At 36.8% G+C, this 18,616-nt stretch overlaps 1 protein-coding gene across 1 annotated transcript; it reads right to left on the reverse strand.

The window, feature by feature from the left end:
* Positions 1 to 16,175: 16,175 nt before the first annotated feature.
* On the reverse strand, positions 16,176 to 18,304 carry LOC132036286 (protein DEEPER ROOTING 1-like). Its single transcript, XM_059426589.1, has 6 exons — positions 18,098 to 18,304; positions 17,927 to 17,999; positions 17,137 to 17,660; positions 16,863 to 17,037; positions 16,529 to 16,579; positions 16,176 to 16,432 (listed from the first exon to the last, which is right to left on the reverse strand). The coding sequence occupies exons 1-5, from the start codon at positions 18,101 to 18,103 to the stop codon at positions 16,560 to 16,562; spliced, it is 798 nt and encodes a 265-aa protein (XP_059282572.1). The 5' UTR covers positions 18,104 to 18,304; the 3' UTR covers positions 16,176 to 16,432; positions 16,529 to 16,559.
* Between the last annotated feature and the right edge of the window lie 312 nt (positions 18,305 to 18,616).

Consider the following 18,616-nt stretch of genomic DNA (forward strand, 5'->3'; position numbering starts at 1 on the left):
TTAAGTGCTAAATTATTTTGAGCCCTCATCCTTTATACACCTACCATTTGCATACTTGAATATGACCAAAATTTCCTAGGCTCGAGGACTAAATTGTTCATGTTGGACGGTTCACTTTTCTAGTCCAAAAATACGGGATGTTATAGCTTGGACCGTATTTCATTCAAATAAATTTCGAACCTGATTTAAACTTATTTTCTTCGATTTGATTAACTTCTAATCCTTATAATACATCTGTACTCACTCTAACTGCCTATAAGCTTGGGGGATAAACTCGTTTCCATTACTAGTGTCATTTAACTCGCACGCTTTCCAACTCATGAAAACACGGGATGTAACAGATCAGAAGGCTGTTTTTGAAGCTTTTCTGAAGAACTAGCCAAAAACTAGAACTTGTTCTTGAGATTTGGAGGTCGAATCGGTGAATATTGACGAAATTCGAGTTTAGAAAGGGGATCAAAGTCCAGAAGGAGAAAAATGGGTGAAAGAGAAGTGAGCCAAGTATATATATAGTGGGAGCGAAAACGCTTCCCATTCGTCACCTTCTATACGACCAGTCGCGGGTTGACACTTGCCGCGCAGCGACCAATCGGGAACCGACGCGTCCTTCGTGTTAGTAAAATGACATGATGCGATGTTTGGGTTTCCCTCACATTCCCGATGAATCACATTTAAGTCTAGGCCCTCCGAAAAAAAGACTTAAGTTCGAAAATGAAAAAATCGAGCTATAATTCAATTCAAAAGGACGGTTCAATTAAACATCCTAATAGGAAAATTGACATCGGTCCGAAAGACCATACAAAGGAAATCAACAAATCTACGTTGATCTAAACGACGATACAGAACTAGAACTATCAGTCGAAATGACCGAACAAAGAAAAATCTTAAAATCTCGAGCTCTATGTCTCATCAATCTTGGGTTGATCGATTTTCCCTGATAAAGCTACTTTAAGCCGATCATTCTCTGCTCGAAATCGGGCGATCTCCTCGAGAAAATTCTCCGGTGTTCGAGCTGGAGGAGCATCAGTCGGGGTCGCAGCAGCCTCTTTGGCATCATCATTGATCTCCACGATCTGTGCCGGACCTTCCCTAGAGGATCCCCTTCGGGAAATCCGGCGAGATTTAACCCTGGCACCAATTCTCGAACCGCCTGCTGATGCCTTCGGTGTGGCCCTCCTCTTCGGCACCCTAGCTGAACCGATTTTGCACTTCCTTCGATTGTGTCCTCGGATCTTACTTGAGCGGCCCTTGCCTTCGAAGCTTTCTTCACCGGAAGCCCAGACACAGGAGGAACAAGTAGCAAAGAATTGAGATTTACCATGGTTCTTGCCCTTCCATCTGATCGGGCCCAAATCTCTCCAGGAGCAGCCTACGTGTTCAGCAACACCCAACACGGCAGTTGACCACTCGTATATCTTGGGAAAGAGCTCGGGTTCAACAGCAATTGGTTCGGGATTCCACTCCTTCGGTAAAGGATCGGGGTTGGCACGTTGCAAGTGGGCCGTTCTCATGACGATGAACCAATGCAACCATCGCCGATCATAGTCATCCCCGGGGTCGATCAAGCCCCGAGGGCCCTGTGGGATCAGATGTATAATGTCCCCATGAATGACCCGGGGTATGTAAATATAGATTAAGTGGTCCAAGGTAAATAGGACTCCGACCATATCGGCTAGAAACTGAATGCAATAAACGAGTCGCCATACTTGAGGAGCAATTTGGCCTATGCAAATCCAATAACGTCGGCACATATCTTCGACCACTTGAGGAACTAGAAGCGTGAGCCCGATGGTAAATGGGTAAGTATACACGAGAGAATGACCTGGGATTTGGTGATCAATCCGCACCCCCTGCCCGACAGGCAAAATCTCAACACCACTGCTTAAGTCACACTCTCTCCGAACCCTAGGAATTGTGTCCTCAGTGACAAAGGATGAAAAGTTCCTCACATGGTCGTAGTGATGGCCAACCTTGCAACCATCCTCAAAATTGAACCAGCCGGAGAAATTTCAGCCACTTGAAGCTAGAGGTCTATCATGACGGGAGGTTCGGGAGTTGGTGGTAAAGGTTCAGTGGGAGATATTGTAGGAGATTTCGGGGAATGAGCAGCGTCGGTTAACAATAGTGGGGGAGAAGACATCTTAAGTATAGCAAGAACGGGATTTTTGGAATATGTGAAAAAGTGATGTTAAGCATGGCTTTATATAATGAGGGGGTTGAAGTTCTCATTAAAGTTGGAGAGACTTCTAGGAACGGTAGAATACAGAAGGCCAAAGGATTCTGGCGAAATACACGTTACTAAGGCATGAAACGGCGCAACATTTATTATGTTCGGACTCATGACAGGCGGTTATTTGATTGTAGTGAAGTATTGTTGTGGGAGAACGAGGTCTCTTCAATCCATTTCCCGCTTCCATTTCTTTACTTCGAAAAATGGAGGGACTATCTGTATACGGTGAGAACTTGGGAAAAGTTCTCTCCGATTCACTAAAGGTCCGTTCAGTAACGGTTCGTGAAAGAGAACCTTAGATGTGTCTGGGTTAGTTAGTCCGTGAAGTTGCGCCCGAGGTATGTTCAAGGGGATAAGTCCAAATCAACGGAAGGTTATCTTCCACTTATTCACCACCAAGGATCACGCCATCAACAGACCTGTCCGACAATATCGGAACCATTTCACCCATGTGGGGGTTCGTGTCTCCTAGTTTTAGTAGGGCACTAACACTATATAAACGCATGTATCAGCCCCATTAGAGGGCATCACAATCTTTATATCAGATATATTTCACTTACTAAGAGAAAGGCTCATCTTCATTTTAAGCCAGTTTTCTATTAAGTTTAATCTTCGTTCAACCTTGTTATTATCACGTTGCTGTTCGTTTAACGGTCCGAGGAAGGAATTACTCCCAGTCGGATCCATTAGGCACGGTCCGAACAAGGAGCTTCTCCCCGTCGGGCCCACCGTTCCATACTCAGGCTCATTTATTTTACGCTCATCCTTTACTGTTGCTCGTTAATTTTGCATTTGTTAATAAGTTCAGTCACATATTCTTTAAACCACGTACAAATTCAATTGTTGCTCTCTGAGGGTAAACAGTTTTCGTTTTTGAATATATTGCGCAAAGAAGTAAGATGTCAGTTGAAATTTTGTTTAAATAAAGGCTCAAACAGGCAACATTACAACTTAATGTGATTAGTTTCATTTAATAATAATCCACGAATCAAGCGGATATGAATACTAGTAACTTCTAATAGCACAAAATGGACCTACACTACTAAAAAAACGGAAAAAACCGTTGACAAAAACCGACGTCTAGCGTCGGTTTTTTTAATGAAACCGACGGGAAACCGACATTTTAACCTCCGTCGGTTTTAATAGCCTCGCTTTCAGAAAAACCGACGGACAACGTCCCGGTTTTAACCGACGGACAAGATCGGTTACGTTGTCCGTCGGGTTTTATTGAAATATTTTTAAAAATTAAAAAAAAATTAAAAAACCGACGGACAGGGTCGGTTTTATTAAATTCGGATTTTTTATCTTATATATAAATAATATATATTTTATGAAAAAACGACGCACTGCGTCGGTTTTGTTATATAATTTTTTTATTTTTAATTATAAAACCGACACAGCGAGTCGGTTTTTTTGTAAAATATAAGCATTAATTCCAGAAAACCGACGGACAGAGTCGGTTTTTCGGAAAATCTACAAAATTAATTTCGTAAAAACCCACGGACGAGTCGATTTTACGGAAAATCAAAATTAATTTCCATAAAACCGACGGACGAGTCGATTTTCCGTCGGTTTTACGGAAAATTTTCAGAAGCAAATCTGCATTTTACGCAACCACACACATGCACAAAAACCGCACCAAAAATCTGCTCGAAACCAATAACAAAAATTTGCTCAAAATTAGCATTAAAATGCTCCAAATCAATTCTAAAAGAGCTACAACACATAAAATCATCCTAAGTAATAATAAAACATATCAAATACGATCTAAATAAACCTTCAAAGTTCGAAATATTTAAATGACCAACCAAAAGTACCATTAACTAGTTTTAACATAAGTCCATTATTAAATTCAAACTACTACAAGGCGATCATCCGGTGTTCGGGCTACGAAATCCGTCATCATCATCTTCGGGGTCGAGGGAGGGAGGGGAGAAGGGGGCACACCAAAACGTCCACATGCGATGTGGCTTTTAACTTGTGCCATTAGCAATTCAATATTCGCTTTCATGGTGTTACTTTCCTCAACTCTTCTTGCCTCGGTTTCGCCTAATTTCCTATTAAGTTCGGCAATTTCCGCGCCATAGGCTTGCGACACGAACATCATCGCCCTCGGCTTGTCGAGAAGACCCTTCACCTCGCAATCCCGACCGAAGGCGACTTAAGTTGTTCCTTGGGCCTAGACCGTACGCTCTACCCTTTTGTACTCCCCCATTTGCTCTACACAAAAATCTATCTCTAATTAGGTGGAGGACGGCTCGGATGCTGGTGAGTTTGGGTATGCCGGTCCACATGATCCATATATTGCCTCCGTATATTAAAAAATGAAACTTAGTATATAACGAATATTATCATAATTAAACTTATATATAATTACTTAAATAATAAAATTATCACTTACATAGGATTCACGAGCCTTTTTTGTCCTCAACCCATAAGGTCGGATCCGACTCGTCTTCTTCTTTTTTTGTATGGGTCTTTAGGAATAGCCGATCTGAGTTGGCATGTTGTCCCGTAGCTTTTTCTTTAAAAAAAAAAAAAAAAGTTAAACATAAAATTAATAGCTCAATAATGATATATTGATCGTAGGTAACTTTAAAAGTATAAAATTACTTACCATTGTCTAGCCACGTGCCTCGACTTCTTGCACCCCGATTATTGCAAAACCACCTTTGCAGGATGCACGGGCAGCCTTTACTGCTCGAGACTTGGCGATAAACTCGGGGAGTTTGCCAATATGCCTTAAGTTTCTCCCCTTGTTCGGCGTTTAGCCATTGGGGCATCATCTATATACCTTCAGCCCTCGAAAACCAATCAGACAACCTTGCACTCCCCTTCTTCTCAAAGTTTGCAGCAATCCTATCATTGTCCATTGGATCCCATGTACAATACATCTGCAAATCAAATAGCTAATGTTAGATGATTTATATAAAAGTAAATTCAAGTTATAAAATATGTATAATAAGATGCATACGTTAAACTCTCTAAACATAACTTCGTCGAGTATCATATGGGATTTCGGTCCATGAAGTATAAAAATGATTGCCATAAAGCCTCCGAACAACATCCGGTATGACTTTTGTAGTGTCGTGATACGGATAGAACCCGATTAAAAAAAAATAATGCATATTAGATTAAGATGAAAAAAAAACGTTAGGAAAACTTAATAAAAGACAATCTTACCCAACTCCCTCGAGGCACGATGAAAATCCGACCTATCGCGTCTCTATCTCCCATTTGTAAACCATGATGTATCGGTCCCCGCATAGGAGCGGCAGGTGCGAGGTGCGAGTGCGGGGAGCGAGGTGCGGGGAGCGAGTGCGGGGAGAGGACGACGATGGGTACGAGGCCGGTTGGATGGCGGTGACTCGGGCTCGGAGCTTTATCTCTAAGGCGCAAATTAGATACACTTGGAGGTGTACCATTTGGAGAAGGGAGAAGGAGAAGAAGACAAAGTGGCCGATGTGCTAGGAGATCCGCACGTGGTGGGCAATACATAGGTGTAGGTATAGAAGTAGGATAGGTAAATGATGTCGGCCGAGGTGGTGCGGTAAAAAAAAGACCCACGACCGGACGGCCACTCGCATAGAAGAGCCGAGGCATAAAAAAAGAAGGCGGAGTAGGCGCATATGTGGAGCGGACGGAATGGATCGACTACTAGTAGCCTGTAGGATCTATAGGTCTTTTATCTTTTCTCTTACTAGTACCTCCGGCTCTACCTCTATCTCTACCTCTACCTCTACCTCTACCTTGATCACTACCACGATGACATGCGTATACATAAAATTAATAACTCAATAATGATATATTGATCGTAGGTAAAAATTTAACAAGTATAGAATTGTGTTATTATCAAGTATAGAATAAACTAACATGCAACTAGTTATCCTCCCACTCATCCTCGCTTGTTTCATTTTCATCAGATGATTCTTCCTCATCGCTTGTTTCAGGTCCATCGGTCGATTCTTCCTCAACATTTTCTATGATAGTTACATCATCTTCATCAACTTCTTCCAATATGTGTTGAGGATGTTCCAAACTATTTTCTAACTCTGTGTCAACCGTTTGATGAACAAGCTTGTTACATCATTTTGATACGCCACATCTAATGCATTATCGACCTCGATCACTCCCCACGGGCTTAGTCTTTATAACCACCCACCAATCGGCCTTATCCCTACGCAAAGGATATGGAGCATAATAGACACAGCTAGCATTTTGTGCAATTATAAAGGGATCATAGCGATTGTATTGTCTTGTGTGTTTGACTTCAATTATGTTATGTTGACGATTCACCCTTGTACCTCTTTGGCTTGGATCAAACCACTTGCACCAAAATAATGTTATCTTCTTCTTAGGGTAACACCGGATACTTAAGTTGTATGATCTCCTGTGCAAGACACCGTAATAATCAACGATTACACCGCTACCATCGGCATCGCCTTTAATGCACACTCCACTATTATTCGTCTTCTTATATTGAGAAACTTCGGTTTTGAAACTTGTAGCCATTAACAATGTACTTTTTCATTGTCCTAACTTCATTGCTGGTCCAAGAGCTATATCTTTCACAAATTGGGAATGTTCTCGTATGATAAACCTATATAATAAGGAGGAAAATTAAAATTCAATAACTTCTATGTAGCCTACATTTAATTAAAATTATGCAATGAATTTCCACACTTACAAAATCGTACGCCAATGGGAAAACTTAGAATATATGGCTTCATCGCCCTCAAGTTCTACGAAGTAAGCGCTCGACATATGCAAGATTTTCATTAGTTTCACCCTTATCGGTTACCCATTTAATTCGGTAACATAATTCGACACTCACCGAATATATACTTGAATTTCGGGGCAATTGAGCAAAACATGTGTCACGGTGATTGCCTCTCCATACTACTCGGGGTTCGTTTTGGAGGCTTTTTAGAACCTCGTCCTGGTTGATTAAAGATGGACATTGGTGGGTAGTTATGTTCAACCCCACCCTCATCATTACGGTTGGGCCTATTTCTCATACACGACACTTGCTCTCCGAAATAATATGAACAGAAATGCGCTGTTTCCTTTGCAAGATACGCTTCACAAATAGATCCTTCAATCTTAGATCTCTTGTAGCCAATTTTTTGCATTTGCCAATGGTCCGCACACATGTTTAATATCAATAGGAACGGTAATTAGTTAACAAAATACGTTAAAGAAAGAGCTAGTAAGTTTGGTTACTTACCTCTCGAAAGGATACATCCACCTAGTTTGAACCGGGCCTCAAGGCGCGCCTCTTGTACAAGATGAATGGGAAGATGTTCCATCACATCAAAAAATCCACACGGAAAGATCTTCTCGAGCTTAGTTGTAATGGCTTGGAATATTTGTTCCATTCTTTGAAGGTTTTCTACCGTCAAAGTGTTAGAACATAAATCCTTGAAGAACAAACTTATCTCGCGTGATTGGTTTCCATATTCTTTCCGGTAGGCGGCTAAATGCAATAGGAATCAAAGTTTCCATGAAAACATGGCAATCATGACTTTTCATACCAATTAATTTTCCTTCATTCATATCAGCACGCTTGTCAAAATTAGACGCATACCCTCGGCATTCGCAAATTCTTAATCCATTGACAAATCTATCGTTTCTCCTCCAAAGTGAATGAAAAACTAGCCTTGGGTTTGAACACTTTATTATTCGCTAACTCTTGCAAGTTCAATTCAGGGCGCCTACAATATTCCTTTAGGTCCAATCTAGCTTTTGGGTTATCTTTTGTCTTGCCTTTAACATCCATACTTGTGTTGAACAAATTATCAAAGTAATTTTTTTCAATATGCATCACATCAAGATTATGCCGTAGAAGATTATCCTTCCAATACGGTAACTCCCGAATATGCTGTTTAGTCCAATTATGTTCAACACCATAACCAGGTAGTCTATAAGGGGCAACTTCGTGACCTTAGGCAAGTGACAAACCCTCCCCCAAATTTCTTCTCGACAATGTTCGAGGTGGGGGATCATTTTCAGTTTTATTCTTTCTAAATGCTTGTTTCATTTTCCTGAATTGGTGATCCATAGGCAAGAATTGATGATGACAATCAAACCATGAATTTTTGTGGCCATGTTTTAAAGTGAAAGCTTTACTAGTTTCCATGCAATGAGGACAAGCAAGCTTTCCGGCGGTCATCAACGGACAACATCCCATACGGGAAAATCGTTAACGGTCCACATCAAAGAAGCACGCATATTGAAATTGCTCTTAGTTGATATATCATATGTCACTACACCTTCACACCACAATTGTTTTAACTCGTGATCAAAGGCGTAGATAGACATCAATCAAAACTTTTGGATTACGAGGACCGGGGATAACACAATTTAGGAATATATAGGGACTTGTCATACACATCTCAGGCGGTAGATTATATGGAGTAAGAAATACAGGCCAACAAGAATAGGGTGCGCCCAAAACAGAGTATGGTGTGAAACCATCCGCACACAACCCAAACGAATGTTTCTTGATTCACTAGCAAAATCAGGATAAGTTCTATCAAAATGTTTCCACGCTTCTCCATCCGATGGATGACACATAACACCAGGTGGCCTTCTATTTTCGCTGTGCCATCTCATGTGAGGAGCAGAACTCGGCGATGCAAACAACCTCTTTAACCTAGGTATAATAGGTAAATAATGCATCGCCTTAATTGGAAACAATCTTCCCACTTGGTGTCCGCTTATAACGCGCATGTCCACATATTTTACATTCATTTAAATCAACATCTTGCTTATAGAACAACATACAACCGTTTGGACAACAATGAATTCTATCATACGACAATCCTAATTTGGAAACCAATCTCTTTGCTTCATAGTAACTCTTAGGTATGTCGAATTCCGGACTAACTAGTTCCCCTACAAGCTTAATCATTGAATCCATAGCAGCTTGACAACAGTCAATCGATTTGATGTTAATCATTCTAAGCGCAATAGACAACTTAGAATGCCGACTCCTACCCAAAGTGGATGACTAGCCTCTTCTAATTCTTGATAGAAGCGCATTGCTTCTTCATTAGGAGGTTCCTCAAAATTTTGCTCGAGTTCAAACCCCATCGTACGCCAAAAGCATCATTAACCATATCATTAACTCTATCATATTGGACGTGACTATATTCTGCGACACACTACTTTCACCGACAACAATATTGTAAAATATACCATTGACCCCGTCGGTCTCTCCTGATCGGTCAAACATAATATTTCTGCTTAAACCCACGACTATATAAATGAACCCTAACCGCTTAGGTTTCAAATACTTCATACATGCAATGAGAACAAGGACACCTAATTACCCCCTTCATTTTGAAAAGGGTAAAGTGTCATTGCATGTTTGATAAACCCATCAACACCTTCAACAAATTCATCATGTACACCCACACGATTACTATTATTCATATTATACATCCACATACGATCCATCTACAAAAATATACCCACAAATTATTGAGGTTATAGAAATATATTATAACTTAAGAATTCTGACTTAAAATATAACTTAAGAAAACAATCCCAACCATTTCTAACTTTGGATTCTCAATAACAATTCTAACTTTAATAATTTATAAATTTTAACTTTAATATAATTTTGAAAAGCACAATCCCAACTAATTCTAACTTTGAATTCTCAATAACAATTCTAACTTTAATAACTTATGGATTCTAACTTTAATTCTAAAAATTCAAAAGTAAATCTAGTCAAATAAAATCTACATTTTAGTTTTGAGGTTATAGAAATATTATAACTTAATAATTCTAACATAACTTAATAATTCTAACTTAATTTGAAAAGCACAATTCCAACCAATTCTAAAAATTGAAAAGTAAATCTAGAGAAATAAAATCTACATTTTAGTATTGAGGTTATAGAAATACTATAACTTAACAATTCTAACTTTGAAAAGCACAATCTCAATCAATTCTAATTTAGAATGATCAATAACAATTCTAATAACTTATGGGTTTCTAACAAAAAGCACAATCCAACAACAAAAAAAAACTAGTCAAATAATTAAAGTATATATTTTTGCACATATTCAACATCAACAATATTACAAAGAATGATAACTAAGCTAACACAAATACATTGACAAAGAATTTGAAATATAGCACAATCTCAACCCCAAAAAAAAAAATGACAAGTAAATTAAACTAGGCAAATAAAGTTTACTTTTTTTTTTCACAAATTCAACATTAATAACATTGCAAATGATGTTTAACAAAGCTAAATAGACGAGCATTAGGCCTAAAATCTACAAATAAAACTAAGATTAAAAGAATTTTAAATGCCCTAATTTAAGAGAAACTAACCTTCAAAATGGGTTTGGGGTAGGGGGGAAGGAGCTGCGGAGAGCGGCGTTGGGCGGCGGCGAGGGGGCGGCGTCGGGCGGAGGGGGGGGGCGGCGGCTAGGGTTTGGGGAGGGTGGGGATTAATTTTGAAGAAGACAGCTGAAATGGGAAAGAATCCCGTCACTGCCCATTTATAGGAAAAACCGACGGACAAAACCGACTCTGTCCGTCGGTTTTTTTCCGCACATTTGACCGGAATTTGACCCCAAAAATTTAAAAAACGAAACCGACACTGTCCGTCGGTTTCTTCAAAAAAAAAAAATGTTTATTATTTTTTTTAAAAACAAAATGAATTGTATATTATTTATAATATTTTTTAAAATAAAACCGACGTACGACGTCGGTTTTATATTAATTTTTTTTTTTTAATTAAACCGACGTGGGACGTCGGTTTATTTTGGCGGAATTATATTTTCAAAATTCTGCCAAAAAAACCGATGTTGTCCGTCGGTTTTCTGATTAAAATAATTAAAAATACAAAAAACCGACTCTGTGAGTCGGTTTTCCGTCGGTTTTTTCAAACGACCCAGTGCATCGGTTTTTGATCCGTCGATTTTTAGCAGTTTTTTAGTAGTGCTACTGTCCAAATTACCCAACCTGTCCATTCCTCTGTTTTCCCTCTTTAATTTTAAGTTACCTTTTCCTACACTGTCTAGTTTCTTTTTCTTTTTCTATTGCTATTTGTAGAGTTTGCTCCATAAAAGATTTCAACTTTCTAATTTGTCGCGTTATATCTTCTGCGAACTTTTTCTACGTGTTTCTTTTGCATGTTGTAGTGAATCGATGGTGGGGTCATCGTCCGTATGGTATTACTGCTTTGCGAGACTCCTTAGAAGGTGTAGTGGGCGAACAAGAATCATAACCTGTTTGGATTGGCTTAAAAAAAAAAAAAGATTATAAGCTGGAAATAGCTTATAAGTAAAAAAAAAAAAAGTTGGTGTAGTCTAACTTATTTTTTTTTGGAGCATATGGGCAACAACTTTAGATAAGTTAATAAACAAACTAATTAATTTTTTGGGCTTATTTTAAGCACAAAATGGCTTTAATTGTACCAAACACAAAAAAAAATTTAAAAGCTTTATAGGCAACTTATAAGCCAATCCAAACGGGCTCTCAATTGCATCAGTAATAATTTTTCTTATTTGTTAATATTCTCAGTCAATTTTCGGGGGTAGCCCTACATCGAGTGGGGTTGACTTAAAATCCATTACTAGAAAGTATAGAAATCGCAATAAAATTTTAAATTTGGCAATAACTTAGTTTTATTATTGGCAAATGATTTTTTTGTTGCCAGAGATTGTTGCTATAGTATTGATTATTGTTGCAAAAAGTACTTTTGGCAAAAAAAAGAAGTTGTTGCACGTTGTTGCAATAACAACCGTTGGGAAAAGTTCATGCAACAAAATATTTTTTTTATTGCCAAAAGTACTTTTTGCAACAATAATCAATCTACGGCAACAAAAAAAAAATTTGTTGCCAAATATATTTTTTCTTGTAGTGATCCAAACATGCAAGTCTAGGACCTGATTTTTTGGACGATGAAACACCTCTTGAATCAGTGCCTCAAACAGAGGAAGACCCTGTTAGAGCGGATGAAAACAATAAAGGCAAAGAAAAAATGACTGAGTGTCCTGATACTGATTTCAGCAAAGGTTCACAAAAATAGAAAAGAGTTAATGTTGAAACCCCCCGTGAGTCAGTGTCTCAAACAGAGGAAGTCCCTGTTGGTGTTGCAACCCCAAAAAAGTACTCCACTTATTTTCTTGACTGTACACCTGCATGTCATACAATAATTGTATGTCTTTTCATGCTTTTGTGTGTGTGTCAGTGTGTTTTGTTAGTTACTCATCATACCATTGATGGTTGTTGGCTGCATTATTTCAGAAATTATTGCATTTTACGCTGTTCTGATTATGTTGGTTCTAAGATTAAAAGTCCAACGGGGGAGGAACCAATAATTGAGAAATTCACTACGTCTACGATAAAATATATATATTCATTATCTACTTCTCATCTAGAATGTATATATTTCTAATCTGTTAGTAAGCAGTTGGTAATTATGTGAAATGAAATTGGACATAAAGTCTGTTGAAAATGACTTGTTTCTATCAACTGTTCTTATAGCAATTAGTTCTGTTTGAAATCTGCCCTTATTTTTATTGAATCACTTCATTACCAGGTAGCTTGTGTCCGACATAACTATTGGTATTTTGTATATATCATATGATCAGTATCATGGCATTTGATGGTTGGAGACTGTATGATATGAGAAATGATTGCATTTGCCCTGTTCTGATTATGTTGGTTCTAGGATTAAAAGTCCAGTGTGATATGCTGTATATACCATGAGTATCATAGAGTACTGAGAATTCGTTTTATTTTTTTGAGGGAATGAATCAGTACTTTATGATACTGTCAGTATACGATATATAATGTGGGTATATAGAATACTATGAACTCATTTTTATTTTTTGAAGGAATGAATCAATACTTTATGGTACTCTATGATAACATCTTTGGTATACAATATATTATCATATAGTACTGAAAACTCTCTTTTTTGATGGCCTGCATTGGTTAGTTAAATTTAAAAACACCATATTTTCTGACAATCGAGGAAAAATAAATTAAAAACCGACGGAATCCATTAATTTTCTTAAATTACCCAATTTATATTAACAGTGCTTTAAAATGTACCAGCTGTGAATCAAACCCAAGTCTATACCATGACATGAAACTATTTTACAACTGACCCCCTAGTGCTCACTGGCCTAAGGCTTACCTTTGTATAGTTTATACTCTTCCACTGCATAGTTGCTCGAAAAACCAAAAGGACGGACATCCGTCTATATTTATTAAAAAAAACCAACCGATATCCATTGATTTTCTTACAAAAAGTTCATAGTTTTGGCGCTTTTTGCCTGAAATTAACCGACGGACATTCCTCCATTTTCTTTAAAAAATATTAAAGATCCACGAAAGTGCGTCATCAGTAATTTTAAAAATAATTTTTTTAAACAAATCCATTAGTTTTCCGATATGCTCCGTCGGTTACCTTAACAAAATAGTTGACCAACAACATCCGCCGATTTTTGTCTCTCGGAAAAACACGTTTTTTAGTACTAGTGTTTACGAGAAACAATATACAACCACCCTCTCTCTATTGTAACCGACCCAATAAATGTATTGATCTACTACTAAAACTCATTCAATGACCTTGGAAATTGATAATCTTGAATTTTGACCCCTCTTCCTTATAAGCAAACATTCAAGATTAATAGTCAAATATTTTGGCCAACTTGTTAAACTTGATTTTGCCCATCAAGCAAGCGGAGAATTAGAAAAGTTCAAGATCACCCACTTCCAAGACTATTCTTATAAATTGCGATGTAAGCACGCAAAATGGTTATTGGTACCGAATTATTATACATATTTTTCTTTAATGAACTTAGATCAAGTATCCTCACCAAATGGCAATTGCGCTATTGACTAATCGTGAAATTTAAATGATGGTGCACTTATAAAAAAAGGAAAAAAGGAAAAAATGCGTCACATTATTACTCAGGTGAGTACATGAAAAAGTATAGACTCTGCACAATCTTTAGGATTTTTTTTTCGTTTTCCCGTCAATCTTTGGGAGATCAGTGTTGCTAAAAGCCATGCAGAATTATTAGATAGTGGATGATTTGATTGAGGTTTTCGTCTCTCTTCTATTATGAATGACATCTGTTATTTTATATATGCTAATAGCATAAGCTTTTGAGATTTGTGTCTCTTTATGCTTTTCACATTTAAGTTTTTCTTTTTTAAGAAAAAAATTAATCGATGCATATAATAATTAGTTGATCAAGGGATATTATCACCCTAATAATGCCCAACAGACATGACATTGCTATGTCCCACAATAGTTATATATTAGTCTATAATTGATATGCCGTTTGTGTATAGTCTCGGATGTTTTATAATCGATCTCATCCTCATTAGTAGGAAGATGTATCTATTCTAATTTCACTGATAAGATAGGATGAACCGACTCTTAGCTTTGATCGCTGCATTATTATAGATAAATTGGAAAGAAACTCAACATATATTGTCATCACTTCTAAAAACTTATTTGTATTTGATGTTTACATCAAATCAATGAAATGTCAATATCTTTGTATATATGTCTTTCATGCACATATTCACTTAAGGTAACATGCATTTTCACCTTTATTTTGATTCTGATAATATTAAATTGTTTGATTTTGTATACATATTTACTGATATATATAGACCAACGAGCCAATTTCCAAAAAATTACTCGTTCGATCAACCTTGCCTCTCTTCTACTATCTTACACCCCATTAAAGAAGAACTCTGCTTAAGATTCCAAAGATCGAGTTTGAGATAGTACTCGCTCCGTCCCAATTTATGAGTCAATCAAGATTTTCTTTGACCAGAATTTCTTTATATGTTTGTAAATATTTTAAGTTGTTAATTTTTGTGATTTTTAATACTATTTACGTAGTTTTCAAATAAATAATTTTTTCAAAAAACTAAAAGTTTTTATGTCCGAATTCACTGTCAAAGTCTAGAAATTTGAATCAGACGGTCAAAGTTTAAAAGTTTGAATCTCAAAATTTCAAATTGTACCACATACATTGGGACAGAAAAAGTACAACTTTTCAAAGTTTTCAAACTCAGTTTTCGAGTTTCTGCCGACCTTTGAGAACTGAGTTTGAAAGTTGGCAAAAAAAAGTTTTAAGTAACCTTTTATTCTTTCTTTTTGTGCAAAAACAGCACAGAGTATGCAGGAAAACAATTTCTATGAAAAATATTTTTCACTTCCGTTTCCGATGTTTCATTTGTGTGTGAGAAATATTTTCTAAACAAATTATTTTGAATAAAAATCAAATAGTTTCGGCAAATTTGAATAGTAAATCGATGAGAACTTTGAATATTAAAAAAATGATAATGATGTCGAAATGTGGATTGAAGTATTGATAGGAACTATGAAGTAAGAATTGGGATAGTTCATAGTCCTAAAGCAAAATAACTTTCGTTCATAAGTTGAGATAGTAATGAAATATCAGAAAATGATTTTTTAGGTGAAGATTATTTCGTAACACAGAACACCCAAAAAGATTATTACTATTTTTTTTGGCAAACTCTGTCTTTGCAAAAAATTTAATCGGATCGCTTATAATTATGAATAATTGATTATAGTTATAAAGAATATTTTAATCTACAAGACACGTCTCTACAGAGTGCTAGTACCTCAATCCATAAACCATAACGGTAACAACTCACTCGCACTCGCATTTGCATCAACCCAATAAATTCATGGTATATATCTTTATATACACTTTTGTTACTAAATTTTAATTAATTAATATATAAAGTTTCATGAAAGGTGGGTGCAATTTTTTTGCGTCCACAAGTAAATGGAGTTACAACTAGAAAGGACTTCATCTCTAATTACTAGAAAGAGCACATAATTATCTCCACCTTATTAGAGTATCAGTATATATCTTGTGAATAACACCAGAAAAGACAAATGGTAGTGCTAACTCTATTGCATCAAAGAAGCAATTCCAATTTCTCATTCACTCTTGCTAAGATTTCAATATTTTCCTCTCTAATTGAAACTTTTCCAACCATGACAAAAACAGAAATCCTTATCTAGCCATGGAAAAAAATTAAGTGAAATATGTACTTCTTATGATGTAACAGCAGTAGTAGCAGATGGAAGTCTTCCTTTCAACTCTTCCAACCAAAAAAAACTTGAGAAGAATCTGAATTTGCATATATCCATATGAAACAGAAATAAATCTGCAAAAAAGAAAAGAAAAGGTGAAAAGGGTGAGATACACTTGGATAGATATATAATGACTGCTGTCATCCAGAGTTTTCCAAGGGTGGTCATACCTCATCTTTCAAGAACTGGCTAAGAAGCCAATCATATCTCTAGTACAATGACTGCAGCACCAGAAATGAACAGAATTAACATATTAAATATTGTTGGCCGCTGGAAACAAAATGGTTTCAAGTATGTGTAAATAAAATATATAAGTATTCTCTAACAGCTTAAATTTTTAGATGAAATGGTTAAGGTTAAACTATATCAAGTGAGAATTTGTGTGTTAATTATTTATCAATGGACGAGAGTCTAGATTCATAATGAAGTTTGGATAAAGAGTCTAGATAAATGAGTATTGGATATAAAGAGTCTAGATTCACAATGAAGTTTTTGAAAACTTACAATCAGAATCTGATTTGTCCCATTTACTTCCATTATTCTTCACAGTCTCAAATGCTTCATCTTCACTATCACTTTCAATCACACCTCTATTGTCTAAGTATCTTTTTCTTGTGGTCGTACCCCTTGGACTGGTTGCTTGAGGATATATCTTTTTCTGTAGTATGGCCCTTAGAATCTGAAATTTGAGAACAAATACATCTGTCAAAATGGACAATGGAGACCAAAGACAAAATAAAAGATTTATATATTGTTTGCTTGAGTAGTGTGTGCAAACCTTTTCCATCCTTGATTTCTCGAATTTCGACGATTGTGGAAGTACTGGATCTCTCAAAGGGTGTGGGGGAGGAGGTGTGAATCCACTGCTGCAGAAGAATGTTTTCTTGAGGAGATATGACAAGGATTTTTTGCTAATGCCATTGTTTGTGTTCTCCAATTGTGCAGATTCTTGGCCTCGGCCCCGAACAAGACTATTACTCCGCTTGAAATTGCTCTCTTTATTTTCAAGAACCTGCTGATCATCCTCTACCAAGTTCTGGAGACAGTTGAAGAATTTCTCAAGATCTTTTTTTGATCCATTGGCTGAAAGGGGAGTACTTTCTTCCTGAAATAGATGTTTCAGTTCTTTGTGAAGCTGTCCAACTTCTTCAGGTGTAAGGCTTTGATCCGGTTGATGATCAGGACGACAAGTTGGCTGATTCAAATTCGAAGAATCCTTCAGATTTCCGAATGTCCCAATAGCAAGCAGTTCATTAGGCCAGTCACTGAATTCTTCTTTGCATGGTTGATGCAGCATATGATCTATTTCAATAACAAAGCATATTACTATATGTGTAACAAAAAGAGATATATCCTCCCTGCACAAACCAAATAAATAAAAGAGACGTATCCTGCCTGCAAAAACCAAATAAATGAAACGAGTTTGATTTCTTAGATGGTTACTCAACTAATAGTTATTAGCTCAGAAAGTCGCTTTCTTTGTCGAAGGAAATTGAATCAAGAAGAAAGACTGAGATAATAACTACTATTAGTTGAGTGACCATTTGAGAAATCAAAAGAAAACTTACGAGTGATTGCCACTGGATTTGACTTGTAGGTGCTTTGCTTCCCATTAATCTTGCTTTGAATCCAATTAAAGATCTGTTATCAGCATATAAGGCAAAAGGTTACCAAGTTAATTAAAGAATATATTGATGATTCTTCAACATATGCAAAAATGAGAAGCCTGTCAAACTTACTTTCATCTTGAGGGAGGGATAGACTTGACAACTCTTTAATCTAGCTACTGAGGAAGAGATATTTATTATCAGAGTGGGCTTGGAGAAATCATGTGTTTAAACACTAATCTCTTAAGCCAAAAGAAGCTAAGCTTCTTGCCTTTTTAAATAGAGGTGGAGGTGGGGGCGGAGAAGACTCCAGGATTTAGAGTCGGCTGATTTTGAAAGGTCTAATCATATTATATGTACACATTTTAAACATATTTTTATACATAGTTCGAGCTGAAAGTAGTGAATTTAGTTTGAACGTGCAGAACTTGCTATAAATCCACCTCAGAGCGGGACCGCTACTTTAGTTCAAGTTCCCATGCAGCATGTACTGCCGCATATTGTAATGTCCTTTGCATATGTCATTTTCCTTTTCAACCATCATCCAATCCAATTCGATAACTCAGGCACTATTGCTGATGCAGAAAGTAAAGGGGTCTGCCCGGATAACACATTATAATTAGTTTTATGTACTGGCAGAAATATAATTAG

This window comes from Lycium ferocissimum, chromosome 11 (assembly GCF_029784015.1).
Source record: "Lycium ferocissimum isolate CSIRO_LF1 chromosome 11, AGI_CSIRO_Lferr_CH_V1, whole genome shotgun sequence".
In the NCBI taxonomy this organism is placed as follows: domain Eukaryota; kingdom Viridiplantae; phylum Streptophyta; class Magnoliopsida; order Solanales; family Solanaceae; genus Lycium; species Lycium ferocissimum.